We start from the raw sequence: 21266 nt of genomic DNA, 5'->3' as shown, positions 1-21266 counted from the left end.
ATGGTGGCTTTTTCATTTCTCAAAAGCCTCTGCTGCAATGCACCACGGGAGATATAACTATAATTTTGGGAGAAGGTGGCACCTCCCTACCCGTCAAATATTTTAAAAACTACTGGACGGAATAACTCCAGACCTGTCACACTTCGTGCACAAGTTTGTTTTTTATTTGGTCCAATTTCATACAGTGTTTCTTACACTTCGCTGCGCAAACTATTTGTCTTTTTTTTTAGGCATGCAAATGTAATGTGCAAAATGCAAATCTTGAATGCATGTTGCAAGAAGGTCGTTGTCATGTAGTTAAAACCTATTACTATAAAAATGAAATGCAGCTGGGTCGACACCATCTTTCGCTGAACAGACGCTGGGCCTGTGCTTCTCATTCACTCTGAACAATTGGAACACAGGGCGCAATCGGTGGGATTTGTAGACTTTACAGAAAAAGGGTTAGATTCCCCACCCCTGTACACCTCCATACTGTCACATTTTAAATAAGGCACCTGGGAGTTGAAAGGTGCAAATACATGAGTAACACCTTGCTAGGTTAACGACCATTCAGAGCCCTGTACACGCTGAAATGGCTTCTTCATATGTCGAATAGTCGCAATGAGTTAATTTTTACCAGTATGAAACGCTAGCTTCTGTCCTGCCCCTTTGTGCAGCAGAATGTGCCTTGTGGTGCAGCAGAGCAGGAGGGTTACTGGCAGTATGTTTACTGTCTTTCCCGCGCTACTATTAGCAGCATAGGTGTTTGCTACGCAGGTGGTTACTACGGTGGTTACTACGCTGCTACAGGCATCCGGATGAATCTGTGGGGGGAGAAGGGCAGCGAGTGGTCAATAAGGGGGCGAGGAGGAGCAGGACTGGGTTGGGAGGCAGGAGACCTAATACCAGGGTCCATGCACCTTAAGGTCTCATCACTAGCACGTCTTTCATAAACCTAGATGCATTTTTTTTTTTATTACTAGGGCCTGCTTGAGCACATCACGCAAACACACACCACAACCATATGTAGGCTTCGTCTGGTCTAGACACTGCCACCCGAGTTAAATCTTGCTTGTAAAAGCGGCTGAACATTAAACTTTCCCTCATGCCTACCAATAACCAAATGCAGCTAAGAAACGCACATCCCAACTGACGCAAACATGATAGCTCTGCATAACCTTGTGTTTCCCCCCCACTATATTGTTTGTCCACTAACTAATGGCATCTTTCATATCACCTCCTATATCCCCAACCCTTCGTTTACATCCACAGACTATGCTGGCGGGGTTACATTATGCTGCTTCAGGGACAAGGTTAGCCACTTTAAGAACACTACGCTGGTGATGGCCACTGTATTAATACGGAATAACGTAACCTAAATAATAACCACTCTGCTGTTTAAAGAAGTGGGCGAAGAAGCCGGCCTATGAGGCGGGAGTATCTGCATAAATGGCGGCGTTAGACTGACTCGTCTTAAAAAGATTTACTGCAGAGAAGGCGCTCTGTATAATTTCGCAGGCCATGTTTTATTTTCACAGAAGCTGTCCAAATGTCCTTATCTTCATATGTTACTGTATCGCCCACCTTGTCCTATATTAACATACTGCAATGACTAGGCCACCAAAGTTGTTCTTCTCTAATCCTGTTTTAGAGTCATGCAGGTGAGATGGAGCCGCTACAGCCCTATGTACCTGGATCCGGAGGTGAGCAAAGAATATTACCGTAAGCCAATGGAAGAGATGTCGGATATGGAAAAACTGGAGCAAGAGGTGAAAGCTGTGCGTCCAATTAAAGCGGCCCCACCTAATCTCACCAGCTCAGTCTTCACAGACCCCATGATCAGGTGAGGGACAATGACTATATACAGAGAAGGGCACACTTAATTCCTTTACAACAGTGGCCTGTGTGATCCTCTACAGCACTGCTGGGGTAATTTATGTTGTACGTAGTTATTTTATAGGATAATGGTATATACAATTGAAAATGCTGCGTCCTCTGTGAGTTACATTATTTATCAAAATGTATTTTATTTCAAAATCCAGTAATTTTTTAAAGTTAACCTGTCTTATAAATATTACATATGGCAAGTATATAGTTCTAAGAATAAAAACTTCCACAGTTACTAAACGTCATTTCACAAATCGATTTCACAAACCTTCCGAGAGCAACGATCTTGGCAGCATAGATGTATTTTGTCCTAGTACTATCTAGCCTATAGTATATACTAAAATATATTTCAGAAATACCTATTAAAGGAAGACCATCATTTTCTCAGGCTAGATTGCAAATATAAGAGGCTTGCATGACGGATAGTGGCAATTGAGGAAGAGATGATCCTGACACTTTTTTTGAAATGGTAGGCATCAACTTTCAACTTTATGTGCCTGCTCTGTTTCTCTGCATGCTTTCACTGTATAAAACAAGTAAATAAACTATACAAGACTGGCTAGTAACATCGATAGCTAACGTTTTGGCTTTAGCACGCCCACTTTTACATTGAAGAATAGCCTAGACTAAACTGTATTCAGGGCAACTGGGTGGCTTTCATTTATCTTTTTTTTTTTCTTCTTCAAATTATACTTTATTAGAATTTTTTTTAGAACATAATCAATTTGCATCAACTTAGTGAGAACACTGCTACAATGGTCATAAAAACTGCTAGCAGAATCAGGCTAGTCGGCAGCCATGAGCTTTCCAGAAAAACGAACAAACTCCTCTGATCCCTCTCCCAATACCCCCCCCCCCCCCGAACATTGACTCTTCCACTCTGTTTGGTCCCCTTGAGGACCAAGTATTGTCTGTTATCCGCTTGGGTTGGAGTCCCTTCCTGCACCGGTCCCCTTCGGGTTTGACCAGGTCCATTCGATTCCCATCGTGCGATTTGCCCACAAGGCTAATGTTTTGACCATTACAGTTCCCTGTTGGCGTGTTAGTTCAGGCTTCTTCCATTGTTATTTCTTGGCAAAGTCCCCCATGCCATCTCCAATGCTCCCCCACCCCATGGAGACCCGCTGTTATTCGTTCCATTGTATACATGCTTTTGCCACGCTAATCCATTCTTTTTTACTATGGAGCAGCACGTTTTTCCAATGAGTCGTTAGGCATGCCCTGGCTACTAGCAATACGCCTGCTGCCATTTTATCTCCCAGCAGGCTCAGTTCTCAAGGGAAGAACGAAGAGGGCGGAGCATCCCTATGCTCCCAGGTCTTCCAATCGCGTGTGGATGGAAACTATTGCCGCCGGCAAGTGCAGTACCACCAACGTAGAAAACTGCCACACAACTGTGCGTAACTTGGCTCACAACTTTATGCTTAATTATCTATACTTGCAGTTGTTGAATATTCTGTGGATGACCAGCGATACTACTAAGGTTGCAGAATGCTCAGCTACAGGATCAAGAGGCTAGGGAGAGAATGTGCCAGAACGCTCACCACCCTGAAATAGGGCAGTTTTCGGGTACAGCCTTATAAACACGTTTTTTCTGATCTATGTCTTGCAACTCTAAGTAGAACTGGTTCATCTTTCTCTTTTACCTACCTATCCCCTAGTGGTTTCTGATGGAGGATTGGTAGTCGTCTGTTATGACCGTGGATGTCACACATCCGGAGTCTTCTGTCCACACTGGGGAGCAGGAATCCAACCTTGCTGTAGGATTGATATGCCATTAGCTAACTTAAGGACTGATGTAGCTACATCACGTGCAACAGTTGGTAACATTGCATACTCAAGGCTCAAACGCACCCATCACCTGATGGTGCTGAGGAGTTGGAGGCACTATGATGCTTTTCTTCTCTAGGACTGCTTATAATGTTCGTTAGCACACTTCGGAAGGGAGACAGTCAGTCGGCTCCCTCAAACAGTGTGCACAAATGGGACAGCCCTGGTTACTCCATTTTCCGCCTACCCAACTCCCCAAGTCGCCTTGTCCTCTCCATAGTCCCAACCATTTCACTCCGTCATACCTTGTTTGCTATGCTGAGAAATGGGACTTGTGCCCGAGACCCTGTCTTGTCCATGGTGGCCTTCTTGGTTTGGGGAAACTTTCCCTTTGACGGGGCACACAACCACATGCACCCCTTAATTAAACGGGACGTTGTTTCCATACACAATACCAGTACCACGCCGGGGTACTAATGGCGTGAACACCCATGTTCACAGGTTCGCTTGGCCATTAACACCCACAGGGGTGGCTGTTATTGGCCTAGCCCACCCGCAGTACAAGTCTGCTACAAATGTAACTTAGTTTACCAGCCAAGTTCTTGTCCGTGCCAACAAAATGGGTTATGGACCTCACAACCCCCATGCATTTATTTAATACTTTTAAACACATGCTTACATTTTCTCTGTCTTTTGCGTATGCTGATGCACAGTCTTGGGGAGCTTTTGTTCTCTTTCACGGCAGAGTTCTAGTAGTTACATGGGCTTATAGGCTATTAATAAAAACATTCTCTCTGTTCATACAATGTTGATGCTTTTGAAGAATGAGCTTCAAACCATTTTAGATACTAGAAAGAAAACCAGAGCCCCACTGACCTAGAATTATTAGAACCGAAATTAAGTAACCCTATTGTGCTTACTCAAATTCTGGCAAAAACTGAATGGTCTTACAAAGACTGGCAATGTATTCTGCAAATTGTATGTTATGTTAATATTATTCTGTTCTAAATTTTCACTGTAAATAGTTACTGACCGCTGAACAAAATAATGTAAATGCACCCGAGAAATTCTTCTATTGACTAGCTCACGAGGAGCTAAAACATAAATAATGTGATCCTATGCAATTAATTTCAGTTGAGGAAATCTAAATACCATATAAATCCTTCAATTAATAGGCTGTCAAAGTAACACTATTGATAGCTTGCTCAACACGAAAAGGTACACAAAACGGAGGAGCCAACTTAAATAGTACAAAACAGCAGGAAGTAACAATGGTGACACCGAAGTCTGGTCACCCATTGAATACGTTTGTGATGTATTTGTTGGAATTCATCTGCATTCTTCTTTCTATGCACACATTCTCAGTAGCCAAAGTATGAGTGTTACAATTATCGTCTTAAATTGGAGGCAAGACCCTCCTGCTGAAAGATAATCACAACCGGCACAAGCCTGGATGTATACCAAATAAATCTAAACACTTGGTAGGAAGTGTATAACTTGCTTTCTATATTACTTATTGTTCGTTTTTATCTCACTAATTGATGGGTTTTTTTTTTACTCTGTGACAGGTTCGATAAAAACAGAAGCACAATAAATAAATACACAATCAAACCAGCATTGGCAATGCCAGCAGTTTTGGCTTTTGTGTAGGCATGAGAAAGGCATTTGCCAGGCACTGTCATGGTGGTTTTAACTGGCCATCGATGATAGCAGCTACAAAGTGGTGTGATAAGTGGGCATATATCAGTGCCTTGCAAATGCTGTATACATATACCCACGCCAAAACTGTTGGATTTGTCAATGCTTGTTTTTAATAGTACTTCAGTGAAGGACACGCATAGTGCTTATAAATCGAGTGGCTGAAGGCAGACTTGGTTAAAACATTTTATTACACCAGTAGTGCATTCACAGCTCCAATGAAGTCATTAACTCTTAGAAGTCTGCTTTGAAAAACACTGGCGGGCTCTATTTATAATTTTTTTTTTTTTACATTTGGATAGCGCACATAAGCCCTTGGGCATTGCTACGCTGTTACTTGTTATCTTAGTTACAGAAAGGAACATTCGCATTAGGGTCAGAAATACATTACACACAGTAGAATAACATACATTTCATTGTTCCTATCTAGCGGGTATAGATCTAGATTTAGCTGTGGGGTGGGCAGAGATTAAGTGAAGAGCAGTGTTTTTACCGCTTTTCAGAATGCCAGATGGGAGATTTCTCCATGAAGGGGAGGTGCTAGGTATGAGAAGCTGGTGCCACCTGCTCAGGCTCTCTTGGTTGTGGGTACTGTGAGCATGTTTGCATAGCTCCGATGGTAAGGCTTCATAAATCAAGCTCAAAGAGATCCCAAGATGATGTGTTTTGGGCAGGGAGTGGGTGGAAATGGCAATGGGGATTAGCATGGCGATGGGTAGTCAATGGGTGGGTAGAATATCAAAACATCACCAACAAGCTTTGTGTCCCACCTCATATGTCAATTCTCCCTAGCTGTACTCTAACGCAATAGCTTTGTCTTATAGGTGGCACATTAGCACCACTGTAAGGGAGGCATGGTATCGCAAGTATAACACTGACAAAAGAGATACAATTTCAAAACCTTTATTTAATTTTCAGGGTTTGGAAAAACTTCTGCTTTGCAATATAGCTATGATGGGAGCAGTCTCTACCATCAAATAATAAAGAAAAACAGTCCTAGTCCGTCTTGTCAAATCAAAGACTGCCTATACTAACAAAACATAATGCCTGCCCTATCTCTTATACAAAAAGTGTGTAAAGTGGAATTTGTATGCAAAGGAAAATCAGTGTTGATGTTAATGGATATTTGTACGGCGCCAGGAGTGGTCCCCTGGTGCTTTGGTGGATCTGAAACAAAGGGGGTAGGTTAGGCAGGTTAGTAGGACAAAGTTTGGAGAAGAGCAAGGGAGCTGTGGAGTACTGTTGGCAGCTTCGGTTCGGTTAACACAGTTTGCCGAGCATATTGGTGTGTTGTTTGGTTCTGAGTCTGTCATGTGCTGTTGTTTGGGGGTCTGTGTGGTTGTTGCTGCAGGTGTGGTGAAGTGCGTGCGGGTTGCTGCAGTTTTAAGAGGTGTGGTTGCGTTTGGTTGGAGTGTGAGAGGTGTGTGAGGAATGGAGAGGTTTTTAGTATTTGGGTGGGTTGGTATACTTGTCAGGAGAAATGCATATTTCTATTGTCTCCTTCATGGTTTAGAGAAGGTTGTTTCCTTTCAGTGATTTGAGTTTCAGCGCGATAAGGCTGTCTCATCTCTCAATTATGCTAAGTTGGCTACGTTCGTGTTTCCATCTTTGTATTTGGTCGGCCCTTTTATCTCAGTTTGTCTTTGCTGTAACCTAGTTTTGGATTCTTTTCTTGTGAGCTACGTCCTTTCTTAGAGGGTAAGGTTGTTGGTAGTGTAGGGCATGTATACAAATTTCTGTCTTCATGGGGTTGTTGCTTGTGTTCAATTACACCTAACGTTGTCTCTCTTGTTCTTGCTGTAGTTTCCCCATAGTTGGTTCTTGGTGTCGCCTGAGCCATCATATATTCTGTCAATCTTTTCTTTGTGTTTCCTGTTTGATTGTTTTAGCTGTTTCAATTTGGTTCCGAGGTGTTGAAGAGCCAGGTTTTTCGAATTTTTCAAAAATTTAGGTTGCCTTTGGTGTTCATTTCTTTCGGGAGGTTATTGCAGGTTTTTGCGGCTAGGTGGGAGAACGAGGCGCCCCCTAGTTTTTCTTGACTTTTGGTTTCAGTCAGATTTCATTCCTTGATCTAAGGAGTCTTGTTTGCTTGTAGATTATTTTCTTTTGTAGGAATTATGCTCTCTGTCCGCTGATTGCCCTGTGTGTTATGCACATTGTTTTGAAAGTGATACGATGTTTGATTGGGAGCCAATGTAGTATTTTTAGTGCTGGAGTGATGTGGTCTCTTCTGGATAGTTTGAGTAGGAGCATGGCTGCTGCATTTTGGATGCGTTGTAATTTCTTCAGGAGGTATTCCGGCATCCTGAGGAAGAGGCTGTTTGCGTAGTCGATTCTTGACATGATGAGGGTGACAATTGTCAGTGTTTTGTGGGTAAAGGAGAGGAAAGGTAATATTATTCTTGTTGTGTGAAGGAGGAAGAAGCATTTCTTAATTATTGTTTACTTGTGGTTCTAAGGTTAGGGCGTTGTCCATTAGGACTCCCAGGTTTTTAACTATCTTTTAGATGGTGTGGGCGCGGTTCCCATTTCTGTCCGCTAGGGGTTGTTCTCTTGGTATTTGGATATAATCATGATTTCTGTCTTTCCTGGGTTGATTTTCAAGTTGTTGGTGTTCATCCAGTCAAAGATTTCTTTTAGACATTCTATTAGGATTGAGTGATCAGCTTGAGTATTTTTGTTTGATTTTGGAGACGATTTGAGCGTAGTTGTAGCATGTAATGTATTTTTTGAAGATCCTAATTACTGGAGCCTGGTAGATGTTGAAGTATAGTGGTGAAAGTGAGGATCCTTGTGGTACTCCAGTCGTTAACTAGTGGAGTAGATTTGAAGGATTTTATCCATACAGTTTATGTTCTGTCTTCTCGGAAAGATTTAATCCATAGTAGTGCCTTGTCCGTTATACCTATATCTTCAAATCTATTGATTAGGGTGTCGTGGCTTACTTTGTCGAAGGCTGCAGAGAGGTCGAGCAGAATCTGAGCCGGCGTTGTGTGGAGTCTGCGCTTGTTTTTAGGTCGTCTCAGATGGAAAGTAGTGCAGATTTCTGTTCCTCTTGCGGGTCTGAAGCCGACTTGTGCTTGGTCTAGCAAGTGGTGTTTTTCTATATGTTCTTGGGTTAATTTGTATATGTATGTTTCTAGGAGTTTTGCTGGGTAGGGAATGTTTGAGATCGGTCTGTAGTTGGCGATGTCTTCCACGTCACCACTTGTTTTCTTTTTTTCTTTTGGAAAGTGGCTTAATATATGCTGATTTGAAAGCTGGTTGTACAGTTCCTTTTGTGAGTGACAGATTTAGAAGGTTTCTATAGTATTCTGATGGTGTTCCTTGTGCGATGATTGATATGGAGATGTCAGGGGGTGGGGGCAGGGATCCATGGGTAATCCTGCCTTCTTGCTGTGTTTTACCAGCTTGACGAATGTCTCTACTGATATTTATATCGATATCTACTGATCACCTAAAGAATCAATTAGGCTGAGTCCGCTCTCCTTCCCACGTTGCTCAGAGTGTGTCTCTGTTCAACCTTTTATCCATGTGGGGAGAGCTACTGGGTGTCAGATGTATGTACTTAAAGTCAAGTGCCTGACTTTGCCTGGCCCGACGAGCGGGACATGTCCAGTGGGATGTGTAAGGGTTAGACTCTTTACTCTCAATCACCCTCTTCCTAGGCCCAGTGTTTTTGTTGAAAAGGGGGCAGGGAGGAGTTGGACATTGGAGGATCCTATAAAATAGGATGGGTCATGGGTACGGGAAAGGAGGGAATATCGCGTCTCACCATCGATTGCCTCCACTCCCCAAAGACCCCTCACCCTCTCTGACATCAGGCGTTGGGTCGGCTTCTTCATAAGATGACTATAATAATAGGATGGGTTTTGATGAGCTTCTGGAAGTAACAGTGGCACAACTGTCTGGGCCGGGCATTTTTCAACCATGATGTCCAGCTTTTGAACGATGGCATCCAAATATCTTTTGTGACCTTTCACGTCCTCGTACACATTGTCATATAGTGCCACAAACCAGATCAACACCATATTTAATGCTGAAATTGTTGAAGTGAGTCGTATTCGCTCATCAGCTTCCCAAAAAGTATGGTGCAGCCCTGATCTGCCACTCATTAAGTAGTTGGTTTTTGAGTCTGAAGAGTGCTGACTTGCAATAGACTTATCCAATAAATTTACCAAATACGTCGGAGACCCAAAAACAGAAGCATCACAAAATTGCTGTTTAACACTTGCTTGATGAGGGAGTGGGGCGGAGTCAACGCCATTGAATCCGCAAAGTCTGTCAGACTTGTTTCAGTCACATGGAATTATCCACTATTGTGGTGGCTTTTGGTCTTGCCGCCAATCTGGCCTCCGTGCTTGATACAGATATTTTTTTTCAACATTGATATTTTATTACATTTTTTTAACAAAAGATATTAGCAAGATATAGTGTAGCACAATTCATTCTTTGCATAGCCTGGCTCTCGATCAATCAGGACCTAGGGGAGTGGGGTTGTCCCTCCTGGGAGTGGTGCAGTCTCTGCCTGGCGATTGTTCCTCGGCGGTTAGTCCAGCCAGCAGGTGATTGGAGGCCTTTGTGTGAGTGCAGAGAAGCGTTCTGTGTAGTGCACGAATGGGGCCCATGTGCTCCGGAAGGGGTTCGGGTTGCCCATGCAAAGTTCTGTGATCTTTTCCGCTGTGGCAATGCCCCAACACTTAGCCCACCATAGAGGTATAAAGGGTCCTTCGGGGTGCTTCCAGAGTTTGGCAAGGGCTATTTTAGCCGCTGTTAGTAGTTTGGTGCACAGCTGGGTTATGTTCCCCGATAAGGGCATGTCCCCGTCCCCCGTGTCCCCCAGTAGGATGATTCCGGGATCCCATGGGATGGGGAGACCCGTGATTGCTAGGATATGCTTCAGCACTCCTCTCCTGTAGTGCGCTGCTTTTGGGCATTCCCAGAGTAGGTGGAATAGCGATCCCTCTTGGGGGGCCTCCTCTCCAGCAGTTTGGGGAGGCGATGGGGCCGGCTTTGTGCAGCTGGGCCGGGGTGATATAATACCGGTAGCACACTTTATACCCACCTTCCTGTTGGTGATGCACTGGGTGCTTTTGTGGAGCCACGACTATATTCTGTCCATGCCTCTGGGTCCGGAGGGCATCCCAGGTCTTTTTCCCAGTTGGTCATATATCTTTCCTTTAATTCTAGGTTTGACTTTTTCGGAAGTTTGTAGAGGGCAGAGGATTTCCCCCTCAGAGGAGAAGTTGTTAGTGTGAGCTCTAGGGGTGTTAAGTTTGTAGAGCCTCGCGCTTTGATGACTCGTTGGGAGGTCCAATGGCGGATCTGTGAGTAGTGAAATCTTTCCTCCTCTGGGACTCCAAACTTCATCTTGCATTCCTCGAATGAGAGGGGCTGACTTCCCTCCAGGAAGTCCGATATCTTACGGAGGCTGCCAGCCTTCCAGCTAGCGAAGCTGTGATTGCATAGACCTGGAGAGAATCCTGGGTTGTCCCAAACAGGTGTCAATGGGCCTGGTGAGCTCGCGATTCCCCATTTCCTGGCGGCAGCTTTCCAGTTTTCCACCGTGTTACGGGTTGCTGGTAATGGATTTGTGATAGGGGGGGCTTTCCAGGATTGGATATGTGGTAAGTCGGATAGGGGTGGGTTGCACCATGCTTCTTCTAATTGCAGCCAGCATGGGCTGTCTTCGTTGCGGGCCCAAGCAAAGGCATGTGATAATTGGGCTGCTTGCCTGTACCTGGATATGTCTGGGACTCCGAGTCCACCCAGTTGGCGGCTTCGGGTCATAATTTACTTTGCTGGGTCTTTTCCCCCTCCATATGAACTTAATGAGTTCCCGATGCAGTGAGGTGAGGTCCCACTCTGGGATGTGTGTTGGGAGCGCTAGGCACTGCTAAAGTAGCCTGGGGAGCAAGTTCATTTTTACTGCCGCCACTCGGCCCAACCAGAAGATTTCCTGTTCATTCCAACGTTTTAGATCTGCCTGGAGATCTTTGATTAATTGTGGGAAATTATGTTTGTAAATCGGGGCGCTGGCTTTCGGGATGTGGACTCCCAGATATTCAATCAAAAAATTGCTTTGTTAGGTTGATCGGTAAGGCTGAGGACTTGTAGTTTACTCTGAACCCAGAGACTGCCCCAAATGCTTCAAGCTCCTCTAGCAGGGGTTGCAGAGATGTGTCCGGGTTAGTGATGGTTAGTAGGACATCGTCCGCATAGAGCGCAGCTTTGTATTCTGTCCAACCCAAGGTAATCCCGTTGATGTTTGGGTTTTGTCGGATCCTCTCGGCGAATGGCTCCATAGACAGAGCAAATACCAGGGGGGATAGTGGGCAGCCTTGACGGGTGCCTCTGGATGTGGGTATGGCCTCCGATTTTGTACCGTTGATCCATAGCTGTGTAGATGGTGTTGTGTAGTTCGCCATGGTCCATTTTATGAAGTTGTGGCCCAGTCCCATGCGTGTCAGTGTTTTGAATCTAATCCCACTTTAATAGGTCAAACGCTTTGTGCGCGTCTAGGGAGATGATCAGTAGCTCTGCCCCTAGTCTACTGGTGGATTCTATAATGTTTAGTGTTCTTCTGATGTTATCGTGTGTCCCACTGCCCGATATAAACCCTGTTTGATCTTTAGCTATTAGTTCAGCGAGAACCCCTCCTAGTCTGGCTGCTAGCACCTTGGAATACATTTTTCCCCTCTGTGTTCATGAGCGTTATAGGCCTGTATGAGGGTGCCTGTTCGGGGGTCCTTCCCTGGTTTCTGGAGTAGGATAGTGATTGATTTGGCCATGGATTTCGTTACTTTCCCAGTGACCAGGAAACAGTTGAATAGTAACGTTAGTTGGGGGGTGGTGGGGGGTTAGGACGCCTGCAAAAGTTTTATAGAATTTGGCCGTCAGTCCGTCGGTTTATCGTTATTTTGCAGCGGGATTTTTCGTTGCGGGACTTTTCATCGCCGTATTTTTAATCGAAATAAACTTTTTTTTTTTTTGGGGGGGGGGGGGTTACCCCCCAAAACCCCCTTTATTTTTTTTAATTATTCACTTTCACCCACATATTTTTTTTTTTTTTTTAACACCCCCACCCCAAAAAAAAAAATTGGTTTTCGATGAAAAAACGGCGATGAAAAGTCCTGCGGCAAAAGAACTGTATACCAGTCCGTCTGGGCCTGCGGCGGTATTTATTTAAGGATTTTATGGCTTCTAGGATATCTTCTGAGGAGATCGGGGCCTCCAGGGAGTCCAGGGGTGTGGTGATAGCTGGGGTGAAATGGCTGGAGATAGTGGTGCTACTGGGCTGTCTTTTCCGGGGAGGAGGGTGGTCCCTGCATAATAGATTTGTGGTGGCTCACTAAAATCTCTGTGATATCCGGGGTGGAGTATTTGGCTTTCCCGTCCAGCCCTTTAAGGCAGATGATATTGTTCCTACTGTGCCTTCTGTAGTTTATATGCTAGTATTAGGTTTGCCTTATTGCTTTTGTGATAGTAAAATTGTTTTGTGCATGCAAGTGCTTTGGCGGTGCGGTCGGCCCAGTGCTCCTCCACGGCTCTCCTGACCTTTTTTAATTCCCTGTCTGCCCTCCTAGAGTACTGGGCCTTTAGTTCTTTTTCTAGTGTGGAGACTTTGGATTCCAGGGCCTGTGTGTGGAGCTTAGAGACTCTGAATTGCTCACTGGCAGAGCTGATGAGCAGTCCCCTTATTACCGGCTCCATACCCTCCCATAGTATTCCTATCGTGGTTTCGGGATTGGTGTTCTCTTTGAAATAGTTAACCAGGGCATCTTCCACTTCACTTCTGATCACCTGGTCCAGCAGGAGGAAGTCATTGAGCTTCCAGTACCTTGGGGGTGGGCTGGGCCCCCCCTAGAATCGAGAGTTCGGCTGAGACGGGTGCGTTGTCAGATATCATGCGTGTGTGAATTTCGATCTTGCTCAGACAGGGGAATAATGTTCTTGTGGCTAATATGAGGTTGATCCGGGAGTGTCCCCAGTGTAGATTTGAGTAGTAGGTGTAGTCGCAGCTCTCTGGGTTAGCTACTCTCCAGGTGTCAATCGTGCCTGACTCTCTCAGTAGCCTGGCCAGGGCCGGCGTCCGAGTGAAGTCTGGGTTGGATGGGGGCAGCGTTTTATCCTATGCGGTGTCAGGAACTGTGTTAAAGCCTCCTCCTCCCCCCCCCAGATGAGGAGGTATCCTACAGTGAAGGTTAGTAAAGTTGGGAGTAGTTCCAGTAGGAACTTGTCCTGGTTTGTGTTGGGGCGTAAATCCCTGCAATAGTAATTGCTTGATCAGTGAGTTGTCCTCGTAATAGGAGATATCTGCTTGGTGGGTCCTTTTTGATTGAGGGATTTCTCAGAGGGAATTTATCACTTAGTAGGATCGCCACCTCTCGTTTTTTCTCGCCTCCGTGGGCAAATAAACCCTGTTTTAAATCATTTAAATTTGATTCGATGCTCATCAGCTGCCAGGAGGTGAGTTTCTTGGAGAATTACTATGTCCCCGCTTAGCTGTAACGCTTACCTGAACTCCGCGGGAACACCACGAGGACTCTTCTTAGAGATCGATGCTACTACTAATTAGAGGCCTCCTTACTGCAATGGTATTCCTATCAAAACACAGAAGGCTCTTATTAGAACAAGGATTTTTTTTACATGGAGGGGGGGCAAACAATGGGCACTAACGCAATGTGAAAATACTATGATTACTTTCTTATTATTTACCTTCTGCCTTTTTATGGTGAGCTCTCCATCCTGCATCTGCGCAGGGGCGCTTGTTCTGAAGAATGGGCAATGACAGGACTGGAGGTCCGGTAGATGTGATGGAAATAAGTGGGACTGGCACTAGTGAATACTGGAATTAATGTGGGGAGGAGAGGAGAGTACTGAATGGGATAACAAATGTTAACAACTCTGAGGGCACAGAAGAAACCCCAATTATAATAACAAAACCACCTAGTACTACACAGGTTACAAACACACCTTGAGGAAAATGTCAAATTCCACTTATTCCACAATGTGCTGATGCCTCAAGACAATGTGGAACTAATGTTGGCAAGCGGAATCTTATCTCTCCTTCTATTTAAGTATTTTCTGACAGAATTCTATGAGGAGAAATGCTAACAATAACTTCTGCGGAAATTGGGAATGGAGTTACGAGCTTTTAAAATGCATACACCAGCGAGCACCAGCAGAGCATAATGGCTACTCCGCACTCCAAATAAACTCCCACCATACAGTTACATCACAACCTTAGAGAGAGCGAGTCAGCTTTACGGGGCAACCGCATGCACAAGGATACTTGCTGTGAATGAGGTGCGGTGACTGCAATAGCTCCGTACATGGCAACGCACTTCAAAACCACCTGAGGCAATGCCGAAGCGAACGATGACAGGAACAGCTGACTGACAATGAACTACTGACAAGAGTACGGAGAACGGAAAATAATACTAGGACACTTGAATTCAAACTGACAAGGAAAGGAATACTAAGGCTTAGGTTCTGTGAAACTGTGACAGGAATAGAACTGTAATTCTCTTCAAGAGCAGACCGCGGTAAGCGTTAACTGCCGAAGCAGAAAAGACGCCAAGCGTGGAGCCCTCGAGGGGCAGGGCTTATGTAGGGACAGAGTGGTGATGACTAGAACTACCCTGTAACTTCTGGGAATTAGGATGCGGCCATGCTTGAAAGTCAGGAAGTGGCTCCTCACTAGCTTCCTCAACATTGAATCTGCATTTAATCCAAGAATGATATGCTCCGGACCAGGTTTTCTTGGAATGGCCATAGGGAGTTTTGGCTGTGATCATGGCATTAGCACCGCTAACCTATTGTCCACTGATTTGGGCTTCCTCTGGGAATTAAGACCTTGGACATTCCAGGTCAGTATGCGAACATTCCTAGCATTGTCCTGGCTCATTGGTCATGGGAGTCGCTTGGTTTGGAGCTTCGGGGCTGTGCAGTTGGGTGGTGACTTTTTAGAGGGGGATCTCTTGTGTGCTTGTCACTGTGTTGCATCTAATGATGTCTATGTAAAACTTAGTTATTAACTTAGTTGCATCTAATGATGTCTATGTAAAACTTAGTTATTAACTGGGAGGTTCGGGATTCCGTCCGAACTGCTCCCGGTTCCCTTAACTATTCCCCCCCACCTCAATTCCCCCAAAAACAGTAAGGATGAGATCATAAAGCTCATCCGCGGGGTTGCTGGCCAACCCCGCCGTCGTCTAGTTGTAGTTTAAGAGTGGTGAATATTACATCTGGGTCCCCCGTGGAGCAAGGGACCGGTGGATTAAGTCCTAGGCTTAGATAACCCTCGGTTGGGGGGGGGGGGGCCTGGTTTTATGTTCAATCTGGTGTGTAGGCGCTCCCCTCGTGGTCCTGTTTGTTCCACTCCCTGTCCCGGGATCTGACTCTGAACCCTATCGGGTAAGAATCCCTGTGTCCAGTGGGGTATGGCACTAACCTTCCATAGCGACAAAGGGGAGGTCGTTGATTCCAACAGTATTAGCTCGGATCAGGATGCTTCCGAGGGCCACAGAGCTTGCGCCGCCTGCCGGCACGTGACCAAGGGCCAGTTGACGGTGATCTGTTTTGGGATTGAGGTTGTGTGTCTGGCTCGGAGTCCTCGTCGGGAGAACCTTTCCCCATGAAGCCATCTGCCTCCTTCGGGTTGCGGATAGGACTGCAGGGAGCTCCATCAATATTGCACTTTCCGTTCTTGTAGCCTGTTAGACTGTTAGACTTCGGAGGGCTCTTCACTCCTGGAGCGTAATACTCGCTAGGTCCTGATATAGGGAGATGGTTGCTCCTCTGAAGACGATTTGCTTTGAGGATCTACCTTCTCTAATTATTTCCTCCTTTAGTTTGAAGAAATGGATGCGGGCAAGAACGTCCGGTGGAGAAGTTGTTGCTTGTCTCGGCGCAGTGCGGTGAACTCTGTCAATTTCTAAGGGAGCACTGTCCGGTAATGTAATTATAAACCTGAACAGGACTTTGGTGAAGCCCTCGAGCTCGGTTATCGAAGTAGGAGTCCCGCGGAGGTGGATTTTCGACGTGACCGATTCTCCGCATCTTTCTGCTTGATTTCGAGAGTGTCACATCTGGCTTCTAAATCTGCTATCCTGTCCAGGCCGCGCTCCAGCTCGAATGTATTTTCGGATAGGCCGTTTTTGACCTCTTCGGTGCGCTTTTCCACTTCCTCTACTCATTGTTAAGTGAAGAGATTTTCCTGGTTACCTCGTCCATGCCTTTCTGGATTTCTTAGAGCGCTGACAATAAGTCTTTGATCTGATTTAGTGGCGAATTGGCCAGCTTTCGGACTCCTCCGTAGCGTGAGTATTCCCTGGTGCTGTCACCGCTGTCCGCTCGAGCCCACCCGCCTTACTCTGAGTAGGATTGTTCATCATTATTGCAATGTCTGCCTGTTTTGCCACTTTTCGCCATGGTGCTCTCGGTAGGGGACGGTCAGTTGCGGCGGAGCAGGGCTTCCAAGTTGTGCTTCGGGCTTGCGGGCGCCTGGTTGTGGTATGTGTTAGGGGGCATTCTCTTCTAAGGCTAATTTCCCTTACCTGTAGAGTCCCCCAGCAGCTTTGCTGGATTTGAGGGGTTTATTTATTTTCTCCTGCTAAGAGTGAGAGACTTTTTCCCACTCTTAGACATATTGCTGATGTGTTTTTTTAGGCTATTTTTGTGCTTATGGTCTATGGGGTTTTTCTCACCCTCATAGGTATCATCTTTTTACATGTGTGTTACACAGCACCCTCAGTGCAGTAACACAGGGGTGTCAGTGACCCCCAAACATAGACCCATACTCTGGGACTGACTACTGTCTCCCAGGACATGTAAAGTCCCCATTGACTTTACTAGTCAATAATTATCAACAAAACCAGTACAACCCATCTTACTATGGGAGTACTGGAAAGGGTTAATGGTATTTCCCTTAGTGTTCATTTTCGAGAGGGTACTGTCCAGTCCCCCTCTCCAAAGTTTCTGGCTGGTGGCAGTGGTTACTACTATAAATATTCGACCGCAAATATTTCCATATGGGATTTTCCCATTGTTCGAGGCTACCACCTTTACTGACGGCCTCTAACCAACCGCCGGTTTATTTTATTATTAACTTTACTCTGGTAGGTTTTTATTGCCAGATCTTTGATATTATTTCTTTCTTGTGTCTTTCTCTGAAATCCTAACCCGGCTCGGGGATCCTTTGTTCGTCCTTTTGGCGGGCTTCTACACAGAAGTCCCCCTTTCGGCGCCACTGAGTCTGGGGTAGACAGGATGTGTGAGAGGGGGGGAATAGGCACCCTGGACAGGGTTACCTAGGCAACCCAAGTCGCACTCTGCCCTGATAGGCTGGGGGGGGGTTATCCCGCCAGGATAGCCACCCCACTGTGTGAGTGACAGCCAGGCTGTATGAATGGGGTTTTTTCTGCATAAAAGCAGGGATCTGAGGACTGGAAGACAAAAGTCGCCACTGGACCTAAGAAACCCGAAGAGGAGAGAAGCTGAAGACATCTGCAATGACTGAACCACCGGTGAAGCCCTGCTGCAGATCCTCACCTCTTTTCTCCAACGACTCGAAGATCTTCACCTGCAAGAGTCTTCTTCCCTTGAGCTGGTGGGGCCAACCAGTTCGCCAATCGTCTTCCAGGACCTGCCTTGGTCGAATCGCCAATTGCCCTGCACTCTGAGACCGGATAGCCAGGCACCTGTCCACCACGACTGCGATTTAAAGGAGCGTACCTTTTATTTTGTTTTGGCAGCACCCCGGCTGGCTTCATCCCTGGGCAGTGCAGTGACTCGAACCTTCCTCCACGAGGAGAGCCTCTCTTCCTCTGCTGGATCTACCGAACTGCAGGAACCACGCCACCGCAGGAGCCTCTTCCACTTTAAAGGTACATTGTTCCGCCAGGCCTCCCGTTTCGATGGGTACTGCTAAAGGTGTTTTAAATCCATTACTTACCTTCTGGGTTGGCTGCCCCCATCATCTAACATTGTCTTTTACTTTCTGAAACTGCCTTTTCAAATCGTTAGACTTGACTGCAGCCACTAGAACTGTTTGGTCCTGGGCACTTTGCCTTGTACCACTGACTCTGGCACAGGCCTATTGACTCTGGCTAAATCTGTTACAACTGCCTTCTCTCGATTGCTTTTCATCAAGAAATGTGTTGGTGCACCTAAAACTCTTATAACCACCTTTCCTTCCCTTTTTAAATATTGTGAAGTGCCATTTTGCTCGGTTTTCACCTATTTCTTATGCTTAAAGTACTGCCTTGCCTAACTTGTTCACAATCCACTTGGGAAGTGTTGCTGGGTGTTTTAGAGTTTGAATCTGTACAACTTGTCCCTTTCCTCCCTTTTGAGAAATTGTTAGAGTGCCATTTCTGCTTGGTTTACTCTGTGCCCTTTGCTCAGTTTTCACTCTTGCTCAAACTTGTCTACAATTTAAACAGGGAGTTGTGTATACTTTTCTTGACTGTTTTAACTTGCTATAAATATAGTGATTTGTGAACTTAAGAGTGTGTAAAATAAATGTATATTCTTTTTGATACAAAGCTTTGGTCAGTGTTTCCTTGTTCCAAATTACTGTAGTCCTATTGTGTAAACCCTGAATACTGCTCATCTCCCTCTTGAGAGAAGTCTGACTGCTCAGCCACAGCTACCAACTAAATCTGTGTGGTACAGACTGATACCAAAGGGGATTTATTGCATATACCTGTAGTCCTAATCTTCTGTATTGCTCCCTAAGGGAACTGCACAGGATTCTGCCTAACAGTATGCTCTTGGGTGATATTTGCACTTTATGTGGTGGGGCTCTTCCACTCAACTCCCTGGTAGTGCTCCGGCCGTTTCAGCCTAGGAGAGAGGCGGTAACGTATGCGCTGCTTGCTGTTCTAGCTGGTTTGGCCTCTGAGTCTCCTTGTGATGGGCTGGCTGCTCCCTGGGGTTCCTGGTCCACTGAGGTCTAGCAGCACTTCCTGAGGTGGATGGGTCCGCTTTGGGCGCAGGTCGAGATTCAGGAGTCATGTCGGTGAGCTCCTCCTATGGACCCTGGGTTGGGCCCCGTAGAAGCCACTCACTTTGCATGTTGGGTCCTGGTGATGTGGGGGTTCCGCTGGTTGGATGTGGGCCTCTGTTCCGGTTTGATCTTAGTCTGCCCTCTTGTGTTACAGGTGTGGCCGGATTATGGCTCCATATCTTGGTGGTGCAGTATTGCAACCTCGGGATGATAGTGCCTGCGGTGTAGTAGCTCTCCTCGCCTCCGAGTGTGTTTCAGCCGGGTCGGTAGGAGCTATCGACTGGTGGCGCTCAAACCCAGGCCCCGGAGGAGGATGATGCACATTGGTAGAGCAGGTGCTTGGGCGGTGGGGTGTCTGGGTCTGCCTGGCGAGTGGTGCCTTGTTATGGCTCTCAGGCCGCCGATCTGCTTTAAATGTGCGGCAGTCGGGTGCAGTTCCAGAGGGCCCCTGACCCAGAGCAATGTGTGCAGTGTGTGCGAGGATGAGGCGGGCCCCCCAGGGGGTCGCTGCAGCTTCAGGCCGCGCGTCTGGCTTTCACAGTTCAGGGGGCGGTCCCTCCTCAATGCAACGCCCTCTCGCTTGTGCTGCTGGTCGTGAGACCACGGGCCGACTGGGGAGACTCAGCGCTCCAGCTGGCAGGAGAGATGGTACAGGAGGGGGTGCTGGGAGCGCTGTGTGGGCCGGGACGGTCAGTGATTGAGGCAGGCTGGGGAGGCACAGCAGCAGGTGACTCACCAGATGGAGGTGATCCTCCGCCTCCGGGCTGCTGGGCGCTTGTGGTGAGCGGAGTGGGTTTTGTTGGGGAAACTCTGTGCGGGCATTCAGCGGGAGATCCTCTTCTGAGCACTTGTTTCGGCGGTGTCAAGTATGGAACATTCGGCGGCGTATCTGATAGTTTGCCTTGGATATATGCCGTTTACTACAGGTTCGGGCCGTTAAGAAGACCGCGGCTCCTCCCCCCTCCCCAGCAGCGGGCATTCCAGTCTGCCGATCGCCATCTTGGTTTCTTCTCCCCCGGCAGGATAAGATATTTGGTGTGTTTTTTTTATTTGATTTTTTTATTTTTATTTTCATTTTTTAATCCGGGGAGAGCGTTTCAATGTTCCAGTCGCCGCAGATTGGGGGAGCAAGTATTCATGCCTTTCCTGAGAAGTTTATAGGGTTCATTGTGCGCTTCAGACCGCAAGATTCTGCTTCAGTGGTGAGGTTGGTCAGGAGCATTCACAGAGCCATGCCAATCGGTCGCCTCCCGGCCGATACAGATTTTTTAAAGAATACACTGATAAGCTCCTTTATGGGGGAACCTAAGTTACCCCTCAAATGTTGATGGCAGATTGGGGGCAACACATCTTTATGCGGCAGCTCTGCTCTCCTTTTAGTTGCAGTTCTCCCTCTATGGTGATGTTGTTGAGCTCCCCCAGCTAAGTTAGATGTTAAATCTGCCACTATTGCGTCTTCTTGAAAGAGATGCAATTACCGGAATGGGACGATCCAATTCGTCTAGAAGCAGCTAGGCCTCCAAACAAGCCATTGCTGTTCATTGTTGAAGGAAGTTTGCAGTTCCCCTGTCAACTCAAACCGGCACGACCAACCTTAAAAAGTGCAGTCATTTGTTTACATTGGTCCACGGTCTCCAATTCCCGGTTACTGCTACCGTTTCCGCAGGTAGACTTTGTAATGTTATTGTGAACGGCGGCCATTTCTGACCAGTACCAGGTGTCGGGTGACACAAATTCCCCCCACACCCACGTCTCGCATCTTGGGCTCTTGTTGTGCAATGTCGAGCTCTTGGTGAAAAGGCAACAAAGCGGAGTACTCAAAACCGATAAATCAAAGTACTCGCTCCCAATATATGCAACTCCAATATATGCACCTCCAACTTGTAAAAGGACTGTTACACGTTTAATACGTGTC

General features: G+C 46.4%; 1 protein-coding gene across 3 annotated transcripts in view; it reads left to right on the top strand.

The window, feature by feature from the left end:
• The window catches only part of MRPS7 (mitochondrial ribosomal protein S7), a 191836-nt gene that overhangs the window by 66897 nt on the left and 103673 nt on the right, over window positions 1–21266 (top strand). For all 3 annotated transcript variants that reach the window (XM_069654814.1, XM_069654815.1, XM_069654817.1), the window contains one exon: window positions 1634–1825. In XM_069654814.1, coding sequence (XP_069510915.1) covers window positions 1634–1825 — 192 coding nt within the window. The remainder of the gene's footprint in view (window positions 1–1633; window positions 1826–21266) is intronic.

The sequence above is a fragment of the Ambystoma mexicanum genome, chromosome 3q (assembly GCF_040938575.1).
Source record: "Ambystoma mexicanum isolate Mex_15411 chromosome 3q, UKY_AmexF1_1, whole genome shotgun sequence".
In the NCBI taxonomy this organism is placed as follows: domain Eukaryota; kingdom Metazoa; phylum Chordata; class Amphibia; order Caudata; family Ambystomatidae; genus Ambystoma; species Ambystoma mexicanum.
This window is presented reverse-complemented; position numbering and strand designations above follow the sequence as displayed.